This window comes from Centroberyx gerrardi, chromosome 1 (genome assembly GCF_048128805.1).
Source record: "Centroberyx gerrardi isolate f3 chromosome 1, fCenGer3.hap1.cur.20231027, whole genome shotgun sequence".
Taxonomy (NCBI): domain Eukaryota; kingdom Metazoa; phylum Chordata; class Actinopteri; order Beryciformes; family Berycidae; genus Centroberyx; species Centroberyx gerrardi.
This window is the reverse complement of record NC_135997.1, coordinates 27183769-27204622: the sequence shown is the minus strand read 5'-3', so window position 1 is coordinate 27204622 and position 20854 is coordinate 27183769. Positions and strand designations below refer to the sequence as shown.

Sequence of the window (20854 nt, the reverse complement as noted above, 5' to 3'; positions counted from 1 at the left end):
ATGATCTGGATTGGAACCAGTGTCAGTGTCTCCATGAGAAGAAGCTCACCAGCAGATCCTGGACCAGGGCCTTGACGTTCTTGGAAGTCTCGGGGGAGGGGGAGTTGTGGGAGGCCAGCTTGATCAGCGTGGCCAGGAAGTTTTTACACTTCTTCACGTTCTCCTGCATTTCCTGCCACAGGACACAGAAAACAACACATTCACCGTCTGTGCAAAACAAAAAAATGGCTGATAAATATTTGCATGTGTTTCAGGAGTCTTAGGAGAATAAAGCATCTTATTTACAAAATGAAACAGACATTTATCAATGCAAAGGGTTTGATGTACGTATCCCTTGTGCTATTAAACTAGGGTGAGTGTCTATGTGGGGACCAGGCTTGGATGTGAGAGGAAAGGGGGCTTTGTCTTTGGCCTTGTATTTGTGATCCAATTCATTTTTCTAATGCTTAATCAACAAGGATAGTAGAGAATCGCTTCTTGTGCTGATGAGGAGGGTGACAAGCATCAGTCAAAAATCAGTGCTTACTGCATACTTAGCATGCTGCCCAATCATCTTTGTAGCCAAATGAGACATGGCACCTGTCCACCCAAAATGCCACTGGCAACGAGCTGTGGTTCTTATGAGGGCTCTCTGGCCTGGATATTTGGAGATGAGAGTGTGTGAGTGTGTGAGTGTGTGAGTGTGTGTGTGTGTGTGTGTGTGTGTGTGTGTGTGTGTGTACGTGTGTGCATACATGCGTGCGTGCATCAGTGCACAGTGGGCCTGTGCTTGTATGTGTGCATATCTGTATGTCCTTGGGTGTATGTGTGTGTACATGTGTGAGACTCTTTGTCCATGCCCAGCTGTGTGAGGCGGTGAGGCTGTGGGTCCGGGGCTGCGCTGGTGACACAGCCAGCCTGCTGGCAGCTGTGACAGTGCCTGCACCCTTGGGGATGGAGGGGTGGGGGGGAGGGTGGTGAGGGGCCCGGCAGAGAGAACGGACCTGGGAGACGACAGGAGCTCCGGGGGCCGCGGCGATGCCCGTCTGCGGGGGCTGCGCTGGCTGGGAGGCGGCCGGGGCCTGGGCCTGGGCCTGGGGGGCCATAACCATGGGGGCCTGCTGCGGAGCCGTCACGGCCACGGCCGGCGCCACGGGGCCCTTCTGGAAGAGCAAGGAAGAGACAGAGAGATAAACAGGACGTGACGCCCCGCTCGCAGCAAGGCCACGGAGAACAGGAGGCAGGCGCCGCGGCGCTCCTGTCACATTGGGTGTCCTGACTTCTGTGGACATCGCTTAACAGACGAGGAGGGGGGGGGGGAGGCGGTGGAGGGCCGGGGGCCGGGAGAGTCGGGAGGGCATCAGAGCTTTCCTTAACAGGCACCCACCTGATGAGGGAAACCTGCAAATATTTTTCAAAAACTGGCCTGCGTTCGTGAGAGTTCATTCCTTCAGCTTCATTCCATTCATCATATCAAGATTTGTAACTAGTTAGGGGTTTCGACCTGCTCACCTTCCAAACATTAGCTACCATTGGCTTCTCTAACTTTCTGTGAAGAAGTAGCTTAGACAAAACTTAGCCTGGCTATCTAGTTTCTCTAAAGCCCTCCTCCAGAGACCTCATCACCCCTTTCAATTCACTTCGCTCCTCAGAAAAGGGGCTCCTCAAAAACTCAAAAAGTGATAGGCAATTATCTCCACCAGCCACAATAAATGAGGTAAATGAGGTTAAATGAGGTTACGGTGTGCAGCCAGGGAAGCAATACACAGCAGCTATGCTGTTTCAATTGTGAGAATTGGGAATCAGTTATTACTCCCATTTTACCCTGGAAACAAATAATTTGCTTGCAAGGTAATGTTTAAAATGAATGGCTTCATTCATGCTATATATCTGTTTTGCAAAAATGAAAAAGTTACCTGATGTTCATTGGTCTATCTTTAAAAAAACATAAATGAGTACAAGCTCTGAAATAACTACTTTGTAAATACAGGGATCAGGATAGTTAATAATATAATATTCAATTGTGATTGTGCATTCATGTGCTGATGGGAAGATCCGACATCCAGAATTACAAAGTCAGCTGCTAAACAGCGTTGCATTCACGTGATTTTGTCAGAAAATCGAACCCGGAAGACAAACGAAAAACAAACATGGATTAGATTAGCAAACTTGATATAAACAGATGTTAGTTAAGATAGTTATGTGCATGTGTATATTAGCATTAGCTCAGTGATTCTCAACCTTTTTCCTATCAAGGACCCCTAATTTAGTCCACATTAGGATCACAGACCCCCATTTGATGAGATTTTGGACCCAAATCTGAGAATATTTTTATTGTTAGATATGATTTGTCCAGAATTCCATGACTATCTGTATTGTAGATAGAGAGATAACAGTCAAACTATGATCAAAACAGTCTTTTCTTCTACATTCTCTAGTTGTGTTAACTTCTTGTAAATAAAATAATGGTGAAGTTTAACAATTCATCCATTTGCTGGGGACCCCCTGGAACCCCCTCAAGGACCCCTGGTGGTCCCCGGACCCCACTTTGAGAACCACTGCATTAGCTGACAGAAAAATTGATTTTCCCACCATGCTGAAATCTTCTCTGGCTATCCGACTTCATCATCCGACTTGTGTTCATGTGAAATTTCCAAGCGAGACATTTGTTCCAGATATATCCAACAGCACATGAATGCAGGGTGTTTTACTTTCATGCCAGCAATCAATTTGTGAGAGTAGGTGTCACATTTTTCATCTGGTGGACATCTAATTTTGGAATGAAACTCCTCAAATGAATGCTACATTTTGAAAAGGGGAGAAGGCAATCCAGGATTTTTTTTTCTCTCTTAAGACAGCAAGAAAACTGAGAGGGATAGAAAGCAGGAGTCCGAACCACTACACATGTTATGACATTAACTTCTCCAGGGAAAGGTGCCTGAACATGTATTCTCTTTTTCAGCAATGCTCTGCTTCACAATAAGACAGTTACACACAGTCACATCTGGAAGTGGCATTTGCCCAGTACAACCACAGTCTTCTACTGTTGGCCACTGGGCAAATAAGGGTTAAGAGCCTTGCTCAAGGGAACCTCGACAGTAGTTGTTAGAGCGTTTCTCATTCGCTTTAACCCCACCCAGCCGGTTCCCACTTGCCTCACCTCTAGGCTGCCGCTGCCTCACTACACTATTTCTGGACACAAAAATGTTGATATTTTTTGATGGGGTCACTGGAGGGGGACGCTAAAGGGAGGAAACGTGAGGCAGAGGACTGAAAGATGGGGGCGTAAGGAGGGTTATCTCACAGGGCGGAGTGCAGAGGACGAGGAGGAGGAGGAAGAGGAGGAGGAAAAGGCGGAGGTCTGGAGGGCAGGGCTGGAAGGAGCGGGAGAAGGAGTTGGTACCATCTTGGCCGGGGTCAAAGGACACTGCCGGGCGGTCTGACAGGTCACAGGAGACTGCAGGAGAGAGACAGAGAGAGAGAGAGGAGAAAAAGAGGGGGATGGGGGGAGGGAGTATAGAGATAAAGAAAGTGAGGTGAGGAAGGGGAAACAGAGCTAAGATAAATGAATACAGCGTCACACCACAGATTAAAAAGAAAAGAAAAAAAAAGGAAAAGTGAGACCGTGTCAGTTTCGGAGGTGAAGGACGGAGCAAGGAGGAGGCGGGTGGGAGACAGAGGAAAGGAGAGAGAGAGAGAGAGAGAGAGAGAGAGAGAGAGAGAGAGAGAGGGGAAGAAAAGAGCAGTGGCGTGCCTTGCAGACAGATGAGAGAAGGTCGTGAGGAAGCAAGGTGGCAGCCTATCGGTGGAGGCGGAGGAGTGAAACAGAGACAAGCATGTTTGGTCAGTTAGCGGTCGGTCACGGTGTCAGACTGCTGGGCTCTGATGTCAGGAGGGAGCTGTGTGTGTCAACATGCCAATAATATATCAGTGGCATTTACCAATACACAGGATCTGATATAGCAGGGTTTCTGCTGAATAGGGACTTTTTTGTCAGTTGAGAAAGGGCGAGGAACTGGAAAACAAACTGGGAAAAAATCACGATGAATCATTTGACTTTTGGCACAATGCACCAGCAGAGGTTTAGCAGATGTCTGACTGGTAAAAACTGTTGCCAACTTGACAGATTTCACAACTTTTCTGAGCGCGATTTTATTTCTCAAAGGTGACTAGTGACAAATCTAGCTGCGTTTTAGGACGATGGGGAAAAAAGTGGTGTCTGTGGGTCCTGAAAAACTCTTAAAATAGTCTTGAATTTGAACTGACAGGGAAATTTACTTTGATGAAGACCGCAAACTGGTTGGTACAACTGATGTGACTAATATGCAAATTAGCATATAACGCCATCTGCACCGTCAAAGTCCCAATTCAAGCCAGGAAAAACCACTAGTGCTATTAGGGTGAGCGTCTATGCAGAAACCTGACTTGGATGTTACAGGAAAGGGGGTTGGGTGAGAGTGGGTATGTCATTGGGGTTATTAAGTGCAAACAGGGTCAACAGTATGTATTAACTCCATATTTCATGCTTTTACTGACCAAAGATTTGCATTATTGTGTGTATGCTGGGTCTGGCCAATACTGCCACATTCCCCTGCTCCAATGAGATTTTATTTTACACTTTATCCAGGAGAGTCTCATTTACTTTGGTCTACTGTGTTGTTGATGGCAATTTGTATGGGCAATGAGTTGATGAATTGATGCATGGGAAAATGAACAAACACATAGTGGACTTATGACTGCCGGTTCAAATCTGGGATCAGCTGGGATCAGAGTCGGTTCACCACTCAGTACCATGAAAGTGAAGGAATGTGCCTTGGTGACACTGATGCAAGAACAGACCAACAACTCACATAGTGACATAAGTACATACTGTATATTGACACATGATACAGGGACAAAAAAGCCTCCCATTCAGTACAAAGAGACAAAGTGTGACATATTCAAGAGAGATTAGACTGGTCATATCACTCTAAAAGGCATTCTATCCCTATGTGCATTCAGGCAGCATGGCATGCTGCAGGCTGCAGCTGTAAGTGAAAGTCCAGCAGTGCATTGGAACGACATACCATGAGGCAGTTATACAGAGTAGGGTGGAGATGCATGGGATAAGTTCAGTGCCTTATGCAGCATGGACGTACTGCAGGTTCTTAGGCTGATTTAAGACTTGTGCAGACATTATGAGCAGTGCATGATAGTGCAAACACTAGGTAATAATAAATAGGAAGGACCAGACAGTAAGAAAAAGATGCAACCACAGAGTTACAGCAAAAAAAAAAAAAAAAAAATTTACAGGTGGATGCTGACATTCCTCATAACTCAAGTTTGTTTATTAGGACATTATAAGTAAGAGTGCGAATGGGAGGGCTGGGAGGTGAATGCCAGCTTCCACAAAACCACACACACACACACACACACACACACACGTATACACACACACGTACACACACACACACAGACACACACACACTGCCTGGTTACTGTCCTGTCTGCCAGCCAAGAGAACCCGGGAAGGCCTCTGTCCCGACCTCTGGCTCTCAGCCTTCCATTCATACACAGACCAAAGCACTCATACAAGCCACACACACGCACACACACACACACACAGATACAGACAACGATACAGCCACACACACACACACACACACAGCAGAGAGATAGATCAGGCACATAGGCATGCAGCCACACACACGCACATATTCAAGTGCACACGGTGCACAGACACACATTCTTGCACACAAGAACATTCAGACAGACACACACACACACTCAACCCTGCCAAGGACAGGAGGATAAAGGCAAAGAGTAGAGAGTACAGGAGAAGAAGAAGGAAGAGGAGGAGGAGGAGGGAGTTTCTCCTCTACTCAAAGTTTTGCGGGCTCCAAAAGAATGTTGCGTCGAGGAGGAGGTGGGGGGGGGGTAGGGAGCCGCGGGGCGCATCACACCGCAAGCTATGCCTTCGCTATGCCTCTCTCTCTCTCTGTCACACACACACACACAAGAACCAAAGCCTTGTTAGCTTTTTAAAATAATCAGGCAGTTGGATGATGAATGATTTAACAGGTATGGAAGGAAGGAAGCTCAGGATGCCTTCCGTTTCTCCCCTCAGGGTCATGGGAAGAGTGACAGGCCGACAGAGGGGTTGAGCTCTGGGAATAAACACCATTCCCTTTCATTTCTACTGCTTCTGCTTTTCCTGTCGAGATGGCAACGCCGCGGCCCGCTAATTTGTCATCAGCATGACTGTGAGAGGCGATGACGATCCGTAACTCTCTTTATAGCAGGGTTCATATCAGGCTGGATGCAGGTTGACTGGCTACGAACGCAGAGGCAAGACGTTGGTTCTGTTCAGTAACGGCCAGGTGAAGCCAGTGGCTTTTACACCTGGCATTATCGTCTGAATGCATCAATACCACCAAGACAGTTTCCTGTTACATTCAAACAAGTTTCACTCCTAAACTCTATATATCCATTTTGGAGTAATGTTGCTACCTGAAATCATCAGTCAATATTTCAAAAACACAGATGATTCTACCAGTAAAAACGTAACTATTTTGTAAACAAGGAACTTACAAAGTCTTAACTTCATTAATAATAGACAACGTGCTTTACATTCATGCCAGCAATCATTTTGTACATGTAGGCATCAACTATTAAAGTCATTCTGCCTTTAGATTTTGAGATGTTATCTAGATATGGCACTGCGCCACATTTAAACACAGATGTATACACCTAAGAGGGACTGGAATATGATTTATTTTGACTACATCCAATCCTATAATTAACAATAATCATCAGACAAGCAGAGGGGAAAATAATTTGCGGCCATGTGTCTCTGATGAAATGTTTCAGTATTTAGGCTACAGGGATCTCTGTATACCTTCCCTTGATCTGGTGTACCGTTCACCTGAAGGGACGGTAAACTGCATATGATTTGACCTAAAACACCTACCGAAAACATAAATAGTAAATGTCTGGTTTTGGTGTCTGTCCCTCAGAATCAAAGATGCAAGAGCTTCTTTCTAGACCATTTTGCACCAATGTTCAACAATCATACAGGGAGGAATCCATTGTAGAAAAGGCAGAGACCAATTTGTCCATTGACAGTAGTCTTGATAGACCAGAATGCATTGCAGCCACAAGACATGTCGTGTTTTGAATAAGGGGCTCGACTTTTTATCCACTGGAAGAACTCTCGCTCTCTTGCTCTTACTATCACTGTCGCTATTGCTCTCTCCACCTACACGTACAACCCACAGCTGAATGCAACAAGTTTACGCTCATTCTCTGGGGATTGTCGAAAGGCATCCTGGGAAATGTAGGAAATCACTAAATGAAGTAGAAGTAGATGTGGCAAGCTGAGGGAAAGTGGATACAACCAAAAGGTAAATTACAACACTTTCACAAAATAACTCCTGGAATGCATTGAACATCACAGATTGATGACATATAAGAGTGTAAGAGTATCTGAGGGTGGAGTTTTCCTTTAAAGAGGGAAACCGCTGAATCTCTCAAGCTTTGAAACGTGCGATGCTATGCTGTGCCTTCTGACGGTTCAGTCTGTATTATAGCAGCACTACCCGAGAGGGTGTTCTTCACTGTGATTATGGGTACTTTGGTGATGCAACAGCGCAGCCTAGTACCAGATAACCCCACACACACACACACACACACACAATGTAGCGCTCCATGGTGAAATGGAAAAAGGCGTTTAAGGTGACTCTTGCAGTAGCCAGGATGAAGTAGCCTGGGGATAAAGTCACAAACTGTACACCACACCGCTCCAACACACACAACTATACAATGTTGAATGTATACTGTATGTACTGGTGTTGTGTTATGTAATACACTCCACAGTATGTCTTGGATGTCCCTTTGCACTGTATGTGAGGTCCTGTTCTCCTTGTACCATGATGGTATGTAATATCTACTTTGAAACGCAGCAGGTAAATTGTCGAAATGTCGATGCACCGCTGTCACCAAGACAAATTCCTGGATATCTATTGCACTTTGTCAGATTCTGATAGTACTATTAATATATAAAATTAATTTAAACTCAAAAGTTCAAACAAACTGATCTTTTCTTATTCTTGTCTATTCTTTGTCACATTCACAGATACTGATTTAACTGCCCTATGCTGTATAAAATAAAGTGAAACATATGTCCTGTGAAAAAGTATAACTTATGAGTAAAAGTAGAAGTAGAAGCACGGAACAGAGGTAAAACATTTAATAAATATGAACAACTCCTAGCGAGCTGAATTCTTAAAGACTATGAAATGCTGCCCTCTAGTGTTAGTCTTTTGTCCTTGCAGTTAGTGATATGATTAACTGGTGCCAAAGGCCTTGAGTATCCCCTTTTCCACAGCAGGGCCAAGAGAACAGGGGCAGAACGGTGTTTATACATTTGAAACAGACCTGGGTCCTAAAGTATTTGCAAATAATTCTTCCTTAACCTAGTTGGAGTACAAGATGGGTGGTGTGTGCCACATAGGACACAATGTCTACCAGAAAGTTTAGATGATCACAGGGAGGTATCTGAAAGTCTATTTTCTGTGATTGACAACGTACCAGATATTATCTGAATTGTCCTTATGTGGTAAACTCCACCTATCCGGTATTCCAAACAGGTTGAAACAAATGCTAATACCGGTAAAACTGTCTTTAGTTATCTTCAAACTAAGAAAATCGGAGGCCTTAGCATCCACCACACACACACACACACACACACACATGCACACACACAAGTTTTTACGTGCTGAAAACGTATGTTATGTGTAATAAAATGTACAAAAAACTGTGTCCACATGTATCAGAATTCATATTGCAATCACAATATTCAGCAAAAACAAAATGCAGAATGCTTTTTTCTGTAAATATTGTACAGCATTAATTTAGGCCTATACCCTAAATATCAAGACGACATGAAAAAAAAAACGTTCTTATATTTCAGAGGCGGTGCCATAGGGATTTTCTGAGTTCAATATGGGAATCCCCAACCAAGAAAAGAAATATTTAGCTTCACACATCTGGCAGGTTTAATAGTGCTGTGCTGTCGCCATAACGCCGACGCCATTTCAGCTGTCCTGCTTGATTTACAGAGACACTGTGAGGCCTGAACTATCCAGTAACCTCATTATGAAAAGCAATTAAACACAAGTTCCAAAGTTATGGATCCACTAGCATGAGCCCCAGTTTTTAAATGAATGATGTATCCACAGGTGATAATAAGCAAATTCCAATCAATTATTCAGCAGCTCGTTAAATTTTGAGAGGAGAGGACCCTGTGGAGTCATTAAGGAGCCCTGAGACATTAATTCAGCTATTAATCACAGCTTAATCTATAGGTAAAATAATCAAGAAATTCATTCATTGTAGCGCAATTACACAGAAAAACATATTCATCACATCTCAATTAGGGTCTAGAACTGGGCGATTCACATAATGAGGCAGTGCCCACCCAAAATCCACTGTATGAGGCCACAGATGATTAGATCAAAGTTTCACCGATTTAATCAGTCAGATTAGTTCTGACAAAGGTCGCCTGTCACTCCCATCGTATCACAGGTTGGGAAGGAGTGATGGAATCAAAGATATGAAAGCCGTTAATGTTGGTAGAAATTAAAAGGAGGAGCAGAAGAGACCGGTGCAGTAAATGTGTCTCTTTTGTCACAGACGAACTGTAAGTCATTCTTCGCTGCCCCGGTCGCTCCCTTGGAGGACAGTTTGAGGCTGATGCCCCCCGGAGAGCCTGAAGAGTCAAAGAACCAGGGACTCATTCATTCCCACTGCAATTACATGGCTTAATTTGAACATGAAAAGATGTAGTATCATATCCCTGTCTAAGAACTTTGGATTTGCACTGATTACTACATTGTGTGATTTGTTGTACACTTGTATTGTGTTTTTCATGTTATGTGGTTTTTATTGCATATAGCATAATTTTATTTCGTTTTTACTGTGTGATTTTTATGCATTTTCCTGTGTGTTTCTATTGTAAACCCTCTCTGCAAACAAAATGTTGCTTCTGGGACAATAAAGTTTAAACCGAATGGAACTGAACTGACTTGGGGCGGCTTGGTGGCTCACTGTCGCCTCACAACAACAAGGACCCGGGTTCAGGTTCAGCCACAGGAAGCCACAACTTCTCCAACTCTCATAATTTCCTCCACGCATCTCATTCTATTCAGTGTAACTTCCTCGTGGTACACAAGACTACTAGTACTAGTATGTACTACTAGTTAATCACTACACTTCCCTCTATAGCTGCAGCTCCATGCCACTCTGCTCAAACACAAACAGCTACTGTACAGAATATTGAATTTCTATATGTAGAGTGATTTGTATATTGTCTATTGTATGTCTTGGACTGCCCCTCTACACTGTAAGTGAGGTCTCTTGTTGTCTCGGCTGCTGGCGCCTCTTTAGAGTGCCAGGGGCTCATTTATCCCCACGGCAATAAAATTGCTTAATTTGCACATGAAATGATGTGGCAGCTTGTACAAGAACTTTATATGTTGCTGAGGTTGGTCTTATGTTGTTGTTCTATGTTGGAGCTGAGCTGCTACACACTGTACTAATAACAGATTCCTGTGTGGTCATTAAACTGTATTGAATTTAATAGAATTTTTATTGCACTATATCGAACGATTTACTCCCTGTCTCGTCTCATGTCTGGTCTGACATTTGTCTGTAAATGTCATTTGTGTATTATGTGCTTTTACTGTTTTTTATGTTATGTTTTTATTGTGTTTATCGTGTTTGTTATTATGCATTTTTTATTGTAAACCCTGTCTGCAAACCACATTTCCCTTGCAGTAATGTTTTTTAATTGAATTGAGCATTTAGAAGAATTAGTCTTCAGTAAAATAGGTTACCTCAATAAAGGCCTCTTTGGTCTCAACTTGGAATGATCAGCTGTAATGTTGACTCTAATGTCTACTGTACACATTATTTGTGATCGCACAAAGCAGAGTCGGATGTTCTAGCTGCATTAACTAAGAATTTAACTAGCCATGAGCAATTATTTAAGTGAGCAAATATTTTCATTTGACATTAAAGAGAAATACTCAATTTTTAGAGTTTTAGTGAATCTGATTTAACCTTTTGTATTATAGCGTGGCTTGACAGCTTTGACAGAAACAGACTGAGGAGCTTGGTCAGAATAGCCAGTAAGGTTACTTGTGTAAGCCAAGCACAACTAACTCAGATCACCCTTCTCTACTGTCCAGGTCAAACCCTTAGTGGTCAGTTTGTGCTGATGCCCTCTGGATGCTGCTTTAGAGTGCCTAAACTCTGAAACAACCAGGGACTCATTTTGGCTGTTTGGGCAGTTTTGACTCATGGGACCAAAGTAGCTTCGATGTTAGAGAAATGGACTTGTGACTGGAAGGTTGCCGGTCAGAATCCCCGAATTGGTTGGAAAAATGTGCGGGAAAGTGAAGGAATAAGGCTACGTTTACACTGCAGGCATTAGTGCTCAATTATGATTTTGTTGTCTGGCTGTTCACATTCAAAGTGACCCCCTCTAGTACTATAATTAATTATTATAAATAATGAATTACTGTCTCTCTACTCTCACACAAATTAATCGCTGTCTCTCCATTGGCTGCTTGAGTCGTCGTCCTCCATGTTTTTCTGGTCAAACGGATGCAGAGTTATGACGACAGTGATCTGTCCCATGAAGAGAGACGTAAAAACCACATGAATCTGATCCGATCTGATAGTTAAAACTGTGGTCGCATGGCCACGGACCTGATATGTATCAGATTTAGGTAAATATATGAATGTGGTCCATATCAGAAAAGAACGTGTTCTTTCTGTTCACACTACACTAAAAACATCAGATCACTGTCACATAGGAGGGAGAATAATCTGAACCGGGACACATTGAGCTGCAGTGTGCACATAGCATCATACTCTCCCCTCCCTCAACAACTACTGTCAGGGAGTGCTTGAGCAAGGCACTTAACCCCTGACCGCTGACAGGTGCTCACTGGTAAACAGTATAATGTTGTATTAGTCAGCTCCCAGGTTTGAATGTGTGGAAGTGTGTGAATATGAAGAAAAGTTTGCTGAAAAAGAGCAAGCATGCTCACCTCCTTCCCTGGATAAAGAAAAGTTAAAGTTAAAGTTTAAAAAAATTCCCCCACTGTCTAATATGCAAATGAAATGATGTCTTGTCTGATGCCTGTGTAAGAACTTTGTATTTTGCTCTGATTAGTTACTTTTTATCGCTTTTGACTCCCTGTCTTGTCTTATTAACTGATGTTTGTCCGTATGGTGTATGTTGTAGCGATCTGTTGTGCTTTTATTGAGCTTTTACTTTATTTGTTTTTATTTATTGTGTTTTTACTGCAAACCCAAATTTCCCTTACAGAACAATGAAGTTTGAATTGAACATGGAATTGAACTGAACTGAACTGAACTGAACTGAACTGAACTGAACTGAACTGAACATTCCTCCGGCCTACAACAGTTCAGTCAATACTGGTGACAGTGAACGCCCAACATGAGAAAACCACAGAATCAAACTCCAACCTGTGACGTCATCAAGGTGAACAATATGAAGCTACTTGACTGACAATTAATGAGAAAATGACTTGGTGGACTCGTAGAATGTAAATTTGAGCTTTTCCATCCAAATGAGCTTCATTTTCACACAGCGATGACCCATCTGAATCAGAAAGAGATAACCAGATAACATTAACTTTATTGATCCCCGAGTGGAAATTGGGTCATGGCAGCGGCAAAGAACAGAGGTGTAGGTTGCTGAACAAAGAGTACAAGTTAATAAAGGATATGAATAAAAATACAATAACATTGTAAAAAAATAATATAATTAAAGAGAGAGCGTCTTCATTATGCTACTAAAGAGTTTCTTCTGGCTAAAAAGAGTTACCACTAGCCAGAAAATAGAGAAAACAGTTTTATTCTGTAACACTAAATCTCTCAACAGGTCATACTCACAGATTTACCATTTTTCAGTCCAATGCAAAGTGCATATGCAGATGTGCAATTATGCATTGCTGGCATTGTAACCACACTCCCAGAAAATCCACCTGTGTGCTTTCGCTGTTGCCTATTTGAATCTATTCCAATTAATTCCCAATGGAGCTGTACATCAGTGCGACATTGCAGGTTTTGAAACAGAATAAAACTCTTTTCTCTCATTTCCGGCTATCGGGGACAGTACTGAATGCTCACTAACTCAAATTGATATGCTTTTGTCTAGACACCATAATGTTCAGTAACCTAGGATGATGACAAGCTATTGTTCAAATCGCAAACTGAAGAAATAGAAAATTAAATTTGGCTTCACTTACAAATTTGGCTTCATAGGAACAAAGCATTTTTTGAAGTGGCCCTGGGGAATAGGGAAACCATATATCTGTACAGAGATTCAATGGTATTCCCTCTTTAAAGATGAGAGCTTCAGGGCGTTCCAGTGGCTCAGCGGGATAAGGTGCCACGTACTCAGTGTGCTTTGGGTTCAAATCCACTGAAATATTGTACATAAGAAATAGAAGCAGCTACTGTTTATCGTTTCTACAGTGCTGCTGACGCCAATTTTTGCCACTACTCCCATGTTCTTGCAGCCATTCGACTGTAGCGTGTTCCTGCCAAGTGGATGGCATGTTGAGTGTGTGCATCAAGAGCCTGTAGTCAGCTCCACCAATCAGAAGTAATGTAACACTAGCCTGTAGTCAGCTCCACCAATCAGAAGTAATGTAACACTAGCCTGTAGTCAGCTCCACCAATCAGAAGTAATGTAACACTCGCCTGTAGTCAGCTCCACCAATCAGAAGTAATGTAACACTAGCCTATAGTCAGCTCCACCAATCAGAAGTAATGTAACACTCGCCTGTAGTCAGCTCCACCAATCAGAAGTAATGTAACACTCGCCTATAGTCAGCTCCACCAATCAGAAGTAATGTAACACTAGCCTGTAGTCAGCTCCACCAATCAGAAGTAATGTAACACTCGCCTGTAGTCAGCTCCACCAATCAGAAGTAATGTAACACTAGCCTGTAGTCAGCTCCATTAGTACTGGTAGTATTAACGTGGTGGGGAAGTATATTGTCTACCAACCAACTTTGAACTGTTGGTTTATTTAATTGAGACAATGAAACATAAAATCCCGAAAAAGAATAAAAATATATACATTATAGCAGAATTTAAAAAATAATAACCAAGGCGATTGTTCTTTTGCTGGCATATGAGTTGGGTCTGGCCACTACTGTAACATTACTTGAAAAAACACGAGCCCTTCATGGCCCCCTGTTTCAATCTGATTGTAGACCTTTATCACATGTCATCTCCTCTCTCTTTTATCTGTCCTGTCTCTCCACTGTATGCTATCTATGAAAGCAAAAGTGTCATACAAATAATCTTTAGAATAGCAGTGAGAGATTAAAATTGTGTGATGGAAGGATCAAAGTTAAAGTGGTAGTTACTTTTTAATAAGATCATACGCAACTACACACATCTACTTTTCTCAAAAGTGCTAGGCAAGGATGAAATAGTGAATTTTTAAAAGTAAGCCCAAATATAACATTAATGCCCTATAAAAATTTATTATATACAAATACTGTTTGGACAGATCTTCAACAGGTATGGTATTCAGGTCGGAACGTTGGTTGGCAAGGTCAAGATCCAGGTCAAGGTACACTTTATTATCCCATTTCAGAGACATTTTTGTGGTCATTAGAGTGCCTGAAAATCAGACAAAACGTTTTTTTGTCTGAAAACCCAGACAAAAACTACATAAAAAATACATGAAATACAAAAATACATAGCACAGTTTCTAACTTGGCCTCCTCTCCTGTAAAGAATACTTATTGGGCGGTAATGTGGTGTGTGGTGGTCGTACTGATGAGAGTCTGCAGGTGGTAGCTGCCGTATGGGTTGTGTGGTGGAGTCTTACCTGTGGGGTTGTTACTCTGAAGGTGGCTCCTGCGGTGGGGGTGGCAGGTCGTGGGGAGATGTTGTTCTGGGCCTGAGCCTGAGCCTGAGCCTGGGCCAAAGCCTGCTGAGGAACCATCACCAGCTGGCCCAGCTCCGTGCGTACCAGCACCATCCCTGCAGAGCAGCGGGGAACGTTAGTCAGCGGACAATATCAAACCCACAGTGGGGAATTACAACCAGCCACCAGCCAAATGCATGGAAATCTTGGCTGTGGATGGTAAGTTTGTCGACTCTACCAGCTACTTTGGAGGATAAAACCAACCATCATCCAAAGTGGCTGGTGAATACTGTAAACCAGCAGCCAGTGTGTGCGGTACACAAAAAATCTTTCCTGCTCTATGTAAAGGTGATGATACACAGGCAAATTTTTAGGGCAAATTTGGGGCAGAATTTGCCCCAAATTTGCCAGGAAGCTTTGCTGGCAAGGTTTAAACATCAACCAATCAGAGACAAGAAAATTGGTCAGGTGACCTGTTCTCAGCCCAAAATGTTTTCAAAACAATGGCTGATGGTACAAATGCCATTAATTAAATAGTAAACACAGCTAGGAAATAATAACTGTGATTCTTTGTATATAACATTTAATCTTGCAAGCTAGCTAGCTGTTGGATGCCAGTAAAACAGATTATTGTTTTTTGTTAACAAAACAGACCATATTATGAACCTATAATACACGTTATGAAATTGCAGTGGATAATTAAATTATTACATTTTCAGTAGAAAAGAGGAGGTCAGGATCACAGTGATGGCAGCAGTATCTGTTATTCCATCCATTTTCACTCCTACAACTGTCAGATTTGTCAGTTACCATTGTCCTCTTTGCCCATTGCCCAGTTGCTCATACTCATTGCCCACTGCCAGCAAATTTTGCCTCAACTTTGCCCAACAAATTTACCTGTGTATCATCTTAAGATATGCTTGCTCTGACCGCAAGACTGAACCTATGCAGTCAGAGCCAGCAAGATTTTGCCACAGGAATTTTTGTCCACCATACACAGTGGCTGGTGGTTTACAAAATTTGCCAGCCACAATTACTGTTTAACCAGCCAATTAGAGTTTAATTGCAAAATGGGATATCCACATTTGAAAAAGCCTCCAGCTCCTCCACACCAGAGTTTCCTGTGTAGCAAAACCACATCACCACAACTTCAAAACAAACTCAGAAAAGAATGAAAAAGGTGAGGCATAGATTGTGCAACTTAGAGATCATCTGATTATCACACTGAATGGACCCAGGCAGACATGATTCATTACAGTATGTCCAATGTACTGGAAATGCTGCATTTATCAGCCTGAGCAGAAGGCGGACAAACGCCTATAAATATGCAGCTAATATCACTATCAGGGCAGGAACCATAATGCCTCACAAATCGCAAAATTCACAAACCCCTTTCACTGCTTTACCAGAAAGCTTTAATAGTAAAGCAACCTACATGGTTGGTCAACAGCCAAAGTGGCAGGTAGAGAAACTTACCAGCCACAGCCAAAAATGTACCAGCGTTTGGCTGGTGATTGGTGTTCATTTACTACACTGGTCACTATATGATTTAATTATTAAATCAGCATACAATGACACTGTTGACAGAAATCAGGCTAATCCACGAACAACGTTACATTTTACATTTTAGGCATTTAGCTGTCACTCTTATCATGAGCGAATAACCTTGAATGGACATGAGTGTCTATTTGCTCTTTCTGAAAGGCTAGGATTGCAGTTATTACAGTGCCACACTTGTAAAGTAGCCCATGTCGGGACGAGATAAAACTTTTTATTACACATTTGTTTATCTTTGAGGAATTTCCATACAGTAGAAAGACATAATGACGTCCATAAAAGGTTAACAGTATATCCTGATAATTCTCTTGACCACCTGACAGAGCTTTCATTCCTGAGGTGAGATGACAGCATTCGAGACCAAAGCAGGGCAGGAATCTAACCTTTTTGACAATTACATCTGATTCACCAGCCAGTTTTACTACAGGACAGAATAGGACCTTCAAATCATGATTGGCTACCTGCCAAAGTGGCTAACAGGGTAGCCAAATTTACCGGCCATAGCCAAAATGTAGCAGCATTTGGCTGGTGGCTAAATAATTTCCCACCCTGATAAGCAGTGGAAAAAATGCACTTCCAGTAATTTATTTAGACACTCATAAATGTTTAAAATGTAGATTAATCAGATGAGTAAATTCAGTCAGTGATACACTTTGTAATCTTGGACAATATAGACGAGCAATGCTCCCAGCATCAGGAAGCAAAGTGAGCCACAGGGTCAAAAATCTATCCAGCATGTTTCCTGACAACAAGATGTTCCAATGTGGTTACAGCACCGGCGCTGGGGCAGCTCTTTGAGCACTGCTTGCCCATCAGAGTTGCCCAAAACATCGCCCTGTGCATCACCATCTTTACTTACAATAATTCAATAACAATACGAAAACACTGTTAATTCTGACCGCAGATGCTTTGCTGGTCATTGTAGTGTGGAGCGCAACAGGTCTCCACTAAGTAAGTTGCAATTTCTTGGGCAGCAAAAAAAAGACATTATGCTAAAAGGAAAAGCAAATGTATTTTACGCATGTGTCACTATTCAGGAAGTAATTCCACCATCCCACTGCCTTTAAAGAAGATCTAGTAGGGCTTTGCATGCCTTAAAGGACTTGTGCATCTACATACATATATCTCTTCTTGATCTTGGTATAGGCTGCTAGCCACAGTGTGTGTTGCACTGTCTTTATGCACCATATAGGTGAAGTCCTGTTGTCCCTGTACGGTGTATGTCAATATGTATTGTAAAACGTTTGAAGTTGACGATATGTCTCTGCACTAACACCAAGACAAATTCCTATACTTTTATTGTAATTGGCGATATAGTGATTCTGATTATTATTCTTGGAAACGCTATTGTGAAACACAAGTGTTTGAAACTTCAGTTCAAGTCACAAATGGAAGTGTGAAAATTTGTTTTATAGTTTTGGTGGCAGACCGCTGATCCATACACATACCGCAAATAATACCGCTGGCCTGGCACATCATTAAAGTGTCTGGCAAATCTGGTAAATTCTGCTGTAGATGGGAAACTTCCAAATGTTCACTTGTTTTTATGGCACTTTCTTAAAAGAAGAATATGATATATGAATACTTTAGTGGTTGTATTTTATTGGGAAGGGAAATTCTAGGGATGCCAGCATGTCCCACCCCCTGACAGTCAACTCAAGACGTTATTTCCCTTGAGATATTGGAGCAGCAGGGTGACCTAGTGGTTAGGGAGTATGTCCTATAAGCAAAAGATCACAGGTTTGATCCCCACAGCAGTCAATGTGTGTTGTGTTAAAGTTTGTTAAAGTGTCGCTCTGAAAGAAGACACCAAACTCCTGTCTACTCACTTATTGTGAGCCACTCTGGTTAAGAGCATCAGCTAAATGTGTAAAATGTACATATAAATGTTATTTGACCAAGTTTCCCCACAGAGATCATGAAAGGTTTATTTTATTCTTCTTTTACCCATTACAGATGTGTGGTTTCATGTCATCTGGTGGTGCTGTGAAGCTCAATGGCTACAGCATGGCACTAAGAGTTAGGGATTCAATATCCTTTATGGTTCTACCAGTGCTTGGCACTAACACCGCCAGGGTTAAGAGTTTGATTTCCACTGGGGCTGCCCATGCTAAAACTGTATGCACTCACACTGCTGCTAATTTGAATTGAATGGCTTGTATTATCTCTGCAACATTCACCATCCTATCAGAATCACTTTAACTTGCAGAATTCCCCGGCACATACTGACACACATGGTGCACGAACAAGATGTCACATACACAACTTCTCCCCCTGAAACACTCACACCAATCACCATTATATCCAGCTGACAACCAAACCCATGAGTCTCGGGCTGGCTTATTCCCACATAGGTGTCATTCTAAACCACCTCCCAAATGCAATAACAATGTCTCTCCGCTCTCCATCCTCTCCTGCAAGCCTTACCCTGTGGGATGGTAAACCCGGGGGGCAGCTGAATGGTCGTCTGCTGCTGAGGCGGTCTGACAATCAGCTGAGGGGCTACAATCCTTTGAGGTGCCGCGAGTCCGGGACGGGGCTGAGACTGTGCCGAGGTGGCCACGGCGGGTGTCGGAGAGGGAGCCGCGGGCCTGACCATGCCGGTAGTTGTAGTCACAGATGTAGTTTGACCGGTTACACTTACAGAAGTCGTTGCCACCCCTGTGACACACACAGCGGCTGTGGCAGAGCTCGGAGGCTGGGTCGCTGTTGCTGCTGTTGTTGGTATGACAACAGCAGACGCAGAGGAAACAGTATTTATTACAGAGTTGACATTACCAGGCTGGCTTGACATTACAATTTTGGAGTGAGTATCGTCCGTTTTGGAAGCCCCAGTGTTCGTGACCGTTTTGCTGTGGTTCACTTGTGAAGCCGGAGAGGTGACAGGTCCTATCCGCGCGCCCTGCTGGACCAAGGCCGAGACGGTGGTCCCGTTTCCGTTCTGGGCTATGCTCGCTACGATATGATTGGGGAGTCTGTGCAGTGCAATGGTAGGAGTCCCTCGGTCGAGAGCAATAGCCGATTGACCTGCAGATATGTTGGCGTTAGATACGGTGAAAGTCGTGGTGTTGATAGAGGATGTCACCGCTCGAGCAGAGTTTGGTGTAGTTTCACTGATATCCACAGAGCTAACGCTATCGGTCACCGCTGTGTTGCTATTCCTCCTCGTCGTTACAGCTCCGCCGTTCAAACTCTTTATCCGGGCTGAAGCAGTCCGTCGCTGTGTGGTTATGCGTTTCCTCGGTGGATTAGCTTCTGTCGACGCCTCACCTGAGCCCGGGGTAACCTTAGACCCCCGGACGGCGGTGGTGCTGATGCTGGCAGGCGGAGATGCCAAAGTTGACACACCAGATGCAGTCAATGTTGTGATGGATGCTCCATGTGATTGCAAACCGCTGGTAGTGGCGTTCACACCGACAGCCGAAGTGGTGGGAGCCTCGGCAAAGGACGGGGTAGAGCCCAGTGAGGGAGATGTAATAGTTTTATCTGAGCTGATTTCTTTAGAGTTGATCTCCTGGCGTATCTCAGCTTTATTACGCCGTCCTTGTTGTTGTTGTTCTAGTGTTGTGGTGCCCACTGGAGCTGGTAGCGTTTTTCCTAAGTGATGGTTAGCGGTGGTCACGGAGCCAGCACCTCTGTTTTCATCTGTTTTACCTGCTGGGTTGCTTTGGCCAGCAAGCTGCGACTCCAGAGAGCCCACTAGATCGCTCACAGCCTTTTCATCCACCTCTGAAAAGAGCATATCTTCCAGGGGGTCGGAGGCGCCCGCCATCTCTGATCACGGATTGCCGTCTTATATTTTTTTACATTGCGCTTGCGTGTTACTAGGCATTGTGGGAATGAATCTGACGTCATTAAAAGAGGAAAAAAAGAGAAAGAAATTATAGCTGCTTTTTTCTGAAAATATCCGTTAATGGATGATAATAATGCAATGTAGTAACAACCTATGTAGCATGTAGTTACATAACCATGCCGAACTATAGGTCAAATATGGCATGTGTGACATAGTTTTTGTGTGCCTTAATAAAAGGTTTATAATATCCAAAGCATGCAGTTATATCTATTCAAGACAAATGCAGATCTATTTTTTGCAATTTTTTTCTGCATCTAAAAAAATGGATTCTCTGGGGTGGGGGCAGGGTGGAGGGACGCAATCCCGTGTAATATCGCGATATAATAGGAGGGCGCAATCTCAAAAGTCTACTAAAGTCTCCTATGGTTAATTGACTCCTTTTCTTGCTTCCAACAAATAATTGTCAATGTGAACAGAATTGGGGAGTATACACTGAATACTCATATATATCACTCTACTCTCCATATTTTGTCAAATCACACGTTATTTCCATTCGCCACAGA

The 20854-nt window shown here is 43.1% G+C and overlaps 1 protein-coding gene across 1 annotated transcript in view; it reads right to left on the bottom strand.

Annotated features, from left to right (window-relative positions):
* LOC139910134 (transcription initiation factor TFIID subunit 4) overlaps nucleotides 1–20270 on the bottom strand; it is a 100782-nt gene extending 80512 nt beyond the window's left edge. Inside the window, exons 1-4 of the mRNA XM_078283253.1 lie at nucleotides 18926–20270; nucleotides 14903–15057; nucleotides 984–1142; nucleotides 50–172 (exon numbers count right to left, since the gene is read on the bottom strand). Coding sequence (XP_078139379.1) covers nucleotides 50–172; nucleotides 984–1142; nucleotides 14903–15057; nucleotides 18926–20270 — 1782 coding nt within the window. The remainder of the gene's footprint in view (nucleotides 1–49; nucleotides 173–983; nucleotides 1143–14902; nucleotides 15058–18925) is intronic.
* Nucleotides 20271–20854: the final 584 nt, after the last annotated feature.